The 11,029-nt window shown below is 47.0% G+C and overlaps 1 protein-coding gene across 1 annotated transcript; it reads right to left on the bottom strand.

Moving 5' to 3' along the window:
- Positions 1-1,075: 1,075 nt before the first annotated feature.
- Cops8 (COP9 signalosome subunit 8) lies at positions 1,076-10,728 on the bottom strand. The gene is made up of 8 exons (XM_075951456.1): positions 10,550-10,728; positions 9,705-9,775; positions 8,952-9,000; positions 7,851-7,983; positions 4,103-4,210; positions 3,157-3,219; positions 2,598-2,645; positions 1,076-2,010 (listed from the first exon to the last, which is right to left on the bottom strand). The coding sequence occupies exons 1-8, from the start codon at positions 10,625-10,627 to the stop codon at positions 1,931-1,933; spliced, it is 630 nt and encodes a 209-aa protein (XP_075807571.1). The 5' UTR covers positions 10,628-10,728; the 3' UTR covers positions 1,076-1,930.
- Positions 10,729-11,029: the final 301 nt, after the last annotated feature.

The following is an 11,029-nucleotide window of genomic DNA, read 5'->3' on the forward strand; positions in this document are numbered from 1 at the left end:
GCAGAGGCAGGCGGATCTCTGTGAGTTTGAGACCAGCCTGGTCTACAAGAGCTAGTTCCAGGACAGGCTCCAAAACCACAGAGAAACCCTGTCTCGAAAAACCAGAAAAAAAAAAAAAGGTAAGATCATCTGCCACCAGCAATGTGAGTAATTGCTAATTTATTTTACAAGCATGAAGGATGGCCTTGTAAACTATGACACCACTGGCAATGCAGCCACCTGAGATGACACTCGTGTGTGCAGGTATGCACACATAGGCAGCTGAACCCCCTGCGTGAGTTACCCTCGCACTCACTACACACCACGCTCAGCATGAGATCTCCCCGCTCTATCCACAGCCTCACTCAACAACTCCGTCTATGTCATCAATCCCAACGAGGACACATCTGAGTGTACCCCAATGCGCTATTAAAAACAGGAGCCATCCATCCGTTTAGACTTCGTACCTGGTTGGTGTCTGCACCGCTGCTATCGCTGCCTTATTCTCAACACTCTGGCTTTTGTAGTCCTCATTTTGCCAACTGTTAAAAACATTTTAACATAATTTCCCAGGATTAAATAAAATGGAAACTTAAAAAATATTGTCAGATCATTTTTAAAGAATCAATGAAAACAAATTATGTAACTCACCAGAGTCACAGGTAAAATAGTTTCTCAGGGGTTCTCAATTTGTGGGTTGCAACCCCTGCAGGCTCAAATGACCCTTTCACAGGGGTCACCTAAGACCACTGGAAATGTTAGATATTTATATTGTGATTCCTAACAGTAGCAAAATTACAGTATTGAAGTGGCAATGAAAATAATTTTGTGGTTAGGGTCAAAACACGAGGAACTGTATTAAAGGGTCGCTGCATTAGGAAGGCTGCGAACCACTGATCTAGGGGAAGAATCTGAGAAAAAGAGGATGAATTTGAACTAAACACATTATAAGCATGCATGGAATTCCCAAATAATAATAAAAAGAAAAAGGTTTTAACTCTTAAATAAAATATTTCTGAGACAAGGACAAACTTATAACTGTACTCACAGTAAGACCAAGATGTGAAATTTCTAGAAAGAGCTTTAGATGGAACCGTTTAAGAATTCAATTAAATATTTATTGAACAAATGCAGAATAAATGAACCAGGGCTGTTTTAATCTGAAGATACATTAACCACCTCAAATCTTCAAGGGCTGTCATACAGGAACAAAAATGGATGCACTCAGCATTTCTACACAGGATGGGGAGACACAGGAAGGCTGCAGGGGCCTCCCCCGCTCTGGAGCTTCCTTCAACACACAGCGCACTCCATGCCTTTCCCTTCTTCTGAAAGGAGACATCAGAACTTAGAGTTCATGCGAACACATCAGCTGCATTCTAACTGTGCACCGTCCACCTCATGCAATGGATGCTTGCGCATACTGGGAAAAACTGTAGCACTGACAAGCCCCTCACCAGGAGACAGTCTCTGCACTCCTCAGCGATTCCTGACCCTACAGCAGTGATTCCTTGTTCTGGGTGGGAAGAAAGCACATTCTCCAGAGTGTGAGAGATAGTGAGAGTTGGTCACTGCCTGGGGACAGTCCTCCACAAACCCTAAGCGCATAACTCCAGCCGGAGGCCAATGGTATGCAGGACTGTGGTGTGGTCCACAGCACCCTCTCTGCTCCCTGCAGCAGGACAGCTTGTGTTCAGAGTCCAGTCGCTGACAAAAACTAGGTGCATAATACTGATGGCTCCAACCTAAGTGATCAATACAGATGAGAACTGTTCCAAGGACGTTCAGCAGTGTCTGAGGAGGAAACTGTTCAATCTGCTTCATCTTCTATGTGCATTTTATCACACCCAAAGGACACCAAGGTGCTCGCCCTGTTCAGTAAACTCGGAATAAAACTCCACGTCTGTTTGCCAGTGACAGGGGCTGAAGGTGAATCTTGAACTCAGATCTATCAGTTTTCCAGAAAAGCCACGTAGTCGGTCAGCCTGGCGAGCTGCTGCTCGTTGGGGATTGGTGGAACTGGGGCAGGCTCTACAAAATAACAAGGGAAGCACAATTGAGGTTAGTCGTGTGACCGAGCACCTGACCTGCCACCAGCCTGTGGAGGACTTTAATGAACATGAACACGCCTCAGAATAACTGCATTTGCTGCAACAGGCTATGTGAAGACTCAAACATGTCTAGCGTACAGCATCTCTTTCGGACCACAGCGTTACCTGGACAGGTACCCACCTGTGTGTGGGACACGGGTGAAGAAGAACTCTAAGTGCATCTCATGTGCCTGATCCAAGCAGAACACTGCACTGTCAACAGCTAGAGCAGCACAAGGACGAGGACCCAACCTCAGGATTTACACGCTAACAATGAATTTGGCACGCCAGGCTGTGGAGCCTTCTGCATACACTCCAGAACCCCAAGAGACCCTAGCATGATGGCAGGTAGTTCCACGTCTAGGCTAGCAGATATCACCACTCTGGCACAGCTACGGGGAAGCCTACAGTTTCCTTCTTGTAGCCACGTGTGTCACTACACATTTGCAGAATTTAATCTCTAATCATTACAGAAAATACATTAGCAAACAATGAAACACTTAACAATGTCCATTTGAAAACATGTACCTGATAAGGGAATAAACCTGTTAAAGGAAACATCCAGGGCTCCTGAGGCTAAACAGAAGAAGAAAAAGACAGTTACAGACAGCAACAGAAGTCATGTCAGGACTGTGACGCTCACCCCCACTACAAACACTTGCTGCTCAAATGGGGTGTAACTGTGTTCCACTTCAAACACTTTGGCTTCCATCTTCCTTAAGATCTACAACCTTGGGGTTGAGGATTGACTTTTGTCTAAACAATAGGCCCCCAGGGCAGCTGAAGGAAGTAGGGTTGCTACAGGACTGTGATGAGGTAGCTCTAAAGACTTGGCAGAAAAAAACAGTCCTGTACTCAGGAGGAAAAGGCAGTACAGGAAAGAACAGCCCCCCCACTCCCCGCCCCGAGGGTGAGAAGGGTAGGTATGGGGTGGGAACAGTAGGGTCAGGGCAGGGCCTGACCTGAAAGGAAAGCTAGAACAACTAATCTAAAACCAGTCAAAGTCAGTCATAGAACAGGAGTCTCAAGCAGGTGATCTTCCACGTCATCTGCTCTGATGTCACTTGTCTCTTGAGGATTCACCTACCTGGCTTCCTGGGAAGAACCATTCTTGTGGCTGAGTCGGCTTGCCATCCTTGTTCCAATACACCTGAAAGTGCAGAGTTCACACACAGATGGGAGAGGGCACAAGTCCCAGTAGGACCCACACCTGCCCCCTGTCACTGCACTAAGGGCCATACTCAGGTGCCGTGTATTTACTAGAAAGGTTACCACAGGGATTGGACAAACTTATTTTTGAAATATCCTGAAAATTCAGAAAGCCCCACTTTACTCTCTAGGGTATAATCACTGACAACTTTGGTCTTCTGCAGTAGTCACCTAATTAGTCTAATTCCAAATAGAGCAACAGTTGCATTCCGCCCCTCGCAGCATTCTATAGTAGTAATGACTACTATAGACACATGCAGGTGTGTGAGGATCCTGGGTTTAACGCCCACACCAAAACCAACTGCCCATAAAATAAAACACAGCCACCCACACAACTTCCAGCACCCACTGCCCTGTGAGCCTGAAGCTGTTCTAGGCTCTGGAAATTAAAGAATAAATGACACTTGATGGCCTCCCATTTTAGTTGGAGAATCAAGACTGCCAATCACTGTAAAACAAAGTAACCAAGTACATGCAGTGTTCGACCAGTGGGTTAACAGTTGCAACAAGTACCTGGGCGTGGCCAAGGAACCGGAGAAGTGACTAAAATGGAATGTGAGACAGAACTGTCTTTTTGAGCACGAAAGGGCAAACCTGGGCAATTTGGTCAGTTGAGAAGAGCTTTCTTAAGTAGTTGTGCAAATGTCTACACAGACGCCACAGGGACACTCCTGAGCTTGGTTACAGGTGCTACATGGAGGTGATTAAAAAAAACCCACCACCTAAATCCCAAAAATCATTCTCCTTGACTCCCAGAGGAGGAACAGAGAACCTATGCTTTGTGTGATTTCTGTTCCCTGTAGGGAAGCAGCAAGTCCAAGTACCTTTCACAGCTTCCTCCACAGGGAGGCCGACAAAGGCAGCGAAGTCATCTGCAATTATGGAGGTGTACGCCTGAGAGACCAGGGCGAAAGCACGTCTCCTCGTTGCATCTGTCATGGAGGGGGATGGTCAGCAGCAGGAACCAAGGGAACAGGACTTTTAAACACAGCTTTGTCCCACAGTTTTTATTTACAGGCAAGACTAGACCTACCCAAGCAGACACGGCAGCCAGAAGGTATGAGGGAGCCATACTTTGAGTGAACACATACATTCCTCACATTCCATATGGACACAAGCTAGAGGTGGAAAACAACATCCACAAGACCCCAGTCTTAAGAAAGCAAACATTTACCAATTTAGGACACAAACATTTTCAGTTTCCCTTGCTCTCTATTTCACTTGCAAACACTAGCAGAACGGCTGAGATACAGTGGCCCCTCTCAGGAGGGTCTCCAACACAGGATTCCTCTGGTGCAGAAGCACAAGCCTTATCCCCACACCCGTCCCTAACCTCCAAGTGTGCCTCAAGTCAGGATCCTGAACCCCATGCCTGAAGGTCTGACTCTCAAGGGAAAGTGCTGCCAGGCCCCAGCACAAGATGTTCCTGGAAACAGCCTTCTGGATTTCCCGTGCTCACACACCTACATTAAGAAAACTCCAGTATGAGACAAATGCCCCACCCAATCCTGCCAGTCTTGCTGTCCAGTGCCCTTTTGGTAATACCAAGGCTCCAGAAGGCTGCCAACCTACTTAATAAATATCCACAGTTGAGGCAACTGGACATAATGCAGGTCCCTTCAGGCACCTTGTGCTCCAACTAGTCCCCTGGTCCAGACTACTTTTCACAGTCCACACCTGGCTCTGGGCCCCGGTGTTTAAGATCTGACAAAACCTATTGCAGTGCTCCTGTGAGCACGGGCTTGCTGATAGTACAACTGGAACCAAAATGGGGTTATGCCCTCAGCCATGGGATTTCTCACAGGTCTGAAAAACTGCAGATACAATGGACCTGGAAATGGCTCAGTGGGTAAAGGCACTTGCTATCCAAGCCTGGAGACCTGAGTTTGTGTGTTGCACCCTGCCCACCCCCCACCCATGTAAAGGTGGAAGGAGAGAAGCCTCTGACCACTAAATGCACACTAAATGCACACCATGGTATGCAGAGTCTCCCCAAAACAACACACTGATGCTAAGCTGCACTCCTTCCTTCCCCACTAAGCCCAATGCCACCATTCCTCCTCTGCCGTCTTTACACTTACATCCTGCTTGAGTCTACCACCTCCAGTAGACTTCTAGAATGTCTTAGAGGTGCAGAAATTTCCCTATGAAGAAGAAAGACATTCAAGGGGGAAGAATTAAGGCAGTAATGGCAGGAACATACATGCAGAAAGAAATGTGTACCATAACCCTCTCCCAGCATTTAAAATCACTGTCTATAGCTCAAGCGTTCCAGCCAGACTTTAGAGTGGGAATAGACAGGAGCCGATGAGAATGGAAAAGGAAAGAAGCAGGTGTGTGAAGAGGCAGAGGAGGGCTAACAAGAATGGAGAGCATACAGAGAGGCAGGAGGAGGCCGACAATGGATGCAGATATGCAGGCTCTGCATCCTAGATCAGCAGCCACATGCTTGCTCCCCAACTAGCCCTGCTGACATCCCTCCACAGCTCTGGAATCAATCCTCTCTAGAGTCCAGTAAGACTGGCCCTTCATCCCCCTCAGGCTTTGGTGAGAGTGACCGCTATGAACAACTACCCCCTCGGTATTTAGCCAGCCCTTTCTGGCTTTCTGTAATAAAGAGCTCTCCCACCAAGCTCTTCAGCTGAGACATATCTAGTTTCCTCATGGAACTGAGTAGTTCGGACAGAACTGAAGGTGCTATGGCTTGAGGACTCTGTCCCCACCGGTCTGTGTCTAAGCTCCTGGTCCTCAGCTAGTGGGTGCTGTAGGGAAGTCGTGGGACTGTAACAGGTGAAGCTGTGGTTGCTCTTGACTAGAAAACCAATTTATAATACACCAAAGAGCAAAACATCAAACTCTGTAGCAATTCCAATTTGTTTTGAGCCTGTCCTCACCAGGCTGGCATTTTACAGAAAAAGAATGGGACAAACTATTTGGGGAGCTGGGGATTTGTTAAATCCCAAGAAAATCTTCATTGATAGAACAGTGTCTCAGTGTTTACAAGTTAACTCTCCAATTTTGTCTCCTAACAAGGAAATGAAGCTCAACAGGCAGATGAGCCAAAATGAAAACTCAAAAGTCTGGCTGCAGAGATCCAACTCCAACATGCTCCACTAGATGGAATGGGTGTCTGTGGGCTGGAAGCAACTCTTATTTCACAGAGAATCCAGTGTGAGGGGGTACTAGAAAGAATAAACTCCACACAACACTCACTGGATGAGTAGGGAGTACAAGTCTTGCCTATGAATTTGCAGCCCGACACCTGAAAAAGGTAGCCTGTACTTACCAGACTGAACCCAGTCCTGTCAATCAACCCTCCAATGGCTCTTCCCAGGGATGTTTCCACACTAGCTCTCAGGCAGCCCCACTACACTCAGGTGACGTCACCCCACACTCCTTCCCCTGCCCGCGTCTACCCTGAAATTCAGCTCATAGTTACTGAAAGTAGCTATTTCCTGCTCTGTTTACACAGCTCTGTGTTGTGCTGATCCAGGTACTCCTGCAGAGGGCTGACTGGTGCAGCTCCCCGGCAATCCTTACTCTCTGCTCCCTGGTACACTCGTGTCCGTACCCTGATGAGGATCTTCACACCAACAGACAGAACACACTGAAGGCAGGCAGTGACTACAGAACTGAGGTGACAGGAGAGATCACTGTATGAATGTGTGTAACGGGGCTGGAAAGACAGCTCAGCAGCTAAGAGTTCGGAGTCTGGTTCCCAGCTTCCATGTTGCGTGGCTCAGAAATACCAGGAAGCTGACCTCCAGAGGATCCAATGCTGCTGGCCAACAAGAACGCAACATGCACACGGACATGCACCTACCCAAGCCAATAAAACAAACAGGAAAGAGTGACCCAGAAAGACTGGAAGCACATGCAGAGGAGTGTGAGACAGGAGGGAGGCGGGACAGAGATGGTGTGTGTCAGTGCCACATCATGCCGGGCCTCTACCCTTTCAAAGCAACCAAAACCAAAACTGAGCTCCTAGTCTCTGAGCTTATTCATTCATAAGATGTATACAGGGGACACAACAGCTATCAAAGGCCAGGGTTAACAAAGTCCAAAGTCTGTGTATTTGAAAATACAGACTTAAAAACTCTTGACCCACCCATACCATCAACTTGTAGATTATTGCCTAGTTTCATCTTCTAGCAAAGAAGTCTTTCACCAGGTCACATGTGTGGTTCACACCAGTAACACTAGGAGTAAAGGACAGAATGAGCTATACAGCGAGGACCCTGTCTTAGCCTTCCTGTCCCTACAAAGATATGATGGAGAGAAGAGATGGCTAATGGAGTAACTACAAAGTGGAACCGGTAGTGACACCCTCGGCTCCCGCCATGCTCCCCAGAAAACCCCAGTAAGGAAATGAAGAATCAACTAGCATAGATCTAGTGCAAGCCTGAAAAACACCAACCAATCAGAACTGTCTACTTCTAAAGTGCACACTAACACAGCACAACACTACACATCCCAAGGACTCCAAGGACTGGACACAGCACAGGACTACAGCTCTAACGGCTCCAAGGCAGGCTTAGTGCGACGTGACTTTGAACCACAAAGAAACCCTACCTCTAAGGGCTTCCATGATTGGTTGCACAGTCTCCGACCACTGGTGGGCGTTGATGGTGGTATAGATCCCGGGGAAATCTCTCTGCCAGATTCGCTGTCCTACTGACCAAATTCCCCCAAGTTCAGAATTTGCCTGCAATAAATATTGTTGCCTTTGAAGGAATTCACTCTGAAATTATAATGACTAGACTGTCAAACAAAATTTCAGAAATGACACAAAATTTGTTAGCTATATCATTAAAACACACACTACTGGTTTTAGGAGACACAATTACTTTTCTAAGAGTTGTGTCCAACCTGCAGACCATAGGTATGAGCTGTGAAACCTTTCTCTTTTTGCAACTTGCATGCCCAGTTTCAGACTATGAACTTTGCAAGCGACAGAATGGTTTTGCAACATCCAAAGGTTGGATCTGACTGATTCTAAAATGTTGTGAGCAGTAATGTCAACAATTTATATAGTTAACATTTTTATACAACGATTATAAATCATGAGAAAGTAAAAACATGTTTTGGGGATCAACTATCTTAAGAACTCCTACTTAAACTGAAGATGCTGGCATTTACTCAGCTAGGACAAACTACCAGGAAGCTGATTAGCGAGGCTATGTCAAGCACAGAGCCTATGTGCAGAGGTCCATTCATACCATCTGCTCTCCTGCCTCTGGTTTCACTCCTAACAAATGCAAGTTCAGGGAAAGGAAGGACAGTGAAACAAAGTCTTCATTCTACTTGGCAAGAAACTTTTCTCAGATTATTGCATTAATCTCTCATCCCAAGTAAGAAATTGAATTAACAAAGTATCTTAATGCAGTGACTTTCCATATAAACCACGCCAGTTCCCAAACAGCTGCCATTACAGGACCAAGTAGTCTGCTGAAGTCTCCAGCCCCTCACTCACCACCCACACAGAGGCGGGTCTAGGAAGCCTCATCAGCACATGAACAGACTCCTGAGCCCTGTCAGAGAAAGCTGGAGGGCTGTAACTTTAGCATTCTAACAACAGCTTCTGTAATGAGTAAGGGAAAGGAAAGACTGGAGGCTGTCATTTAGGGCGATGCCACTATCTTTAAATCAACAGGGACACTGTGGAGTACTTACAGACTTTATAGCAGGTGGAATCCTCTTCCAAAGATATCTTGCATTATTCCTAATTTATAGAGATCAATTAAGAACAAATCATCTTAGTCAATTCATGGGTTAATCAAGAGGTGAGAATTAGCCAATAAGAGGCTGAAACTAATGGGCCAGGCAGTGTTTAAATGAATACAATTTGTGTGTTGTTATTTTGGGTATAAAGCTAGCCGTGCGGGAGCCGGACAGAAAGCAGGCCTGCTCGCCTCATCACTACACTGAAAAACTCGGTTTAGTGTCTGTAAAAATATGACAAAGGGTTTGGAGCCACAAGGGCCCTCTATCCTCTAGCACACTCAGACGTCCTGCTTCTGACCCAAGAAGACTAATTAAAAACAAGCCTAATGCCTCCCGCCTTTCCCAGTGTTCCCCTGAGTCTTGGTTTCTCGGTGTACCCTTGGCTGTCCTGGAAATCACTCTGTGAATCAGGATGGCCTTGAACTCAGACATCCACCTGCCTCCGCCTCCCAAGTGCTGGGATTTAAGATGCGTGCCTTCAGACAAAAGAGGACAGGTCAATGGCTCCCGACACTAGTCTTACCTCAAGAACCTGCCACGGTTTTTAGATGTATGTAAAACACACACAGCAAGAAATTCTAACTTAATGATTATTACGACTGAATGGGAAACAGTTATGACGGGACTAGGATAAAAGACACCCACGGGCTGTGTGTACTTTCGCCTAATCTCGTGGAAGCTGCTGCTCTTCTTACTACTTACATGTCATTCTGGAGCAAATACAAAGCCAGAAGCTGGCCGTACACTGGTGGTGTGGCAATTCCTCCAGGAGCCTACAGGAACCAAAAGAGGAGAAAAACCTCACTTCCTAATACACTTTCAGAAAAGAAAAAAAAATCAGATGTAAAAAGTAAGCCCCTTTTCCAGTACTACTACAGATGCAGAAAAATCTTAGGAAAGTATCACGGATTAGAATCTGAGTTTAGATCTGTTGTCGGCTGTCAACTACTTCCATTGGGGTACAGTTTCTTTACATACACACAAACATTTAAGTGGCATCACCTCGGAAGAACTCAAACTTAAAAAAAACAAAAACAAAAAACCTCACGATTTCCTACAGAAATATTTCTAAAAGGTTCTTAAAGCACTGTGTTTCGGCCCATTATGTAAAAAAAAAAAAAGGCTATACAAGTAAGCTAAAAACCAACGGGTAGCTAGAGAGGCCTTAATCCATTCTTTCCTTAGTCCATTCGGCAAAGGTCTATTAAGCGCGCATCAACATGCTGCTGCAGTCTCCTTTAGTCGGGGAGCCTTTTTTCCCTATTTCTTTTGTTGTTTTGATTTTACGTAGCCCAGGCTGGCTTCCAATTCATCGGTAATCCTCCTGCCTCCGCCTCACGTTTGCCCCACGAGATTCCTATGGCACCGCTCCTAGCCTTGTTAGTGAACTTTTTATCTTAACATTACAAAGAAGCTTCTCCAGACAACGGTCAGGAACTGCGGCGTGATGAATGGGGGTGGGGGGTGGATCTTTTCCCAGCAGGCCGCGGCCGGGCCCGTTGCCCTGGAAACGGCGCCCACCCGCCCGCCCCACTCTGCCGCGCTACCTCAAGCTCCTGGTTCTCGCACTGATCCAGCAGCTTTCTGAAACTGAAGGCGCTGTCCGCCATCACCGCCACTGGCATCTTCCCAGCCACTCTCGCCGCCACCGCCCCGCCAGACCAAAGCCCAAGTTAGCCCTCGGGGCGTCGCGCCCGCGATGACGTAAAAGCTGGTGTCGCTTAGTACGCACGCGCGAGCGTGCAGTCGCTTCCTGAGCGACGCAGAGGCGGAGAGAACGAGGCTGCGAGCGCTCTGGCCCTCAGTCTCGGTGCTCTGGAGGACCCGCCCCACGTCCTCCAGAAAGAACCGGCTTTCTGAGCCGAACCACTCCAGTTGGGAGGGGCTGGCTGCGACTCAGGGTCTTCTGCTCTTGAGAGCGGAAATGCATCTTTCAAACCCACTGTTGCAGTGAAAGAATAGGAAAACCGTTGGAGCTCCATGTGTCTTGAGAACGCGGAACCGTACTTATGTAAGCTAAAGGTGTT

The sequence above is a fragment of the Microtus pennsylvanicus genome, chromosome 17, assembly GCF_037038515.1.
Source record: "Microtus pennsylvanicus isolate mMicPen1 chromosome 17, mMicPen1.hap1, whole genome shotgun sequence".
NCBI lineage: Eukaryota > Metazoa > Chordata > Mammalia > Rodentia > Cricetidae > Microtus > Microtus pennsylvanicus.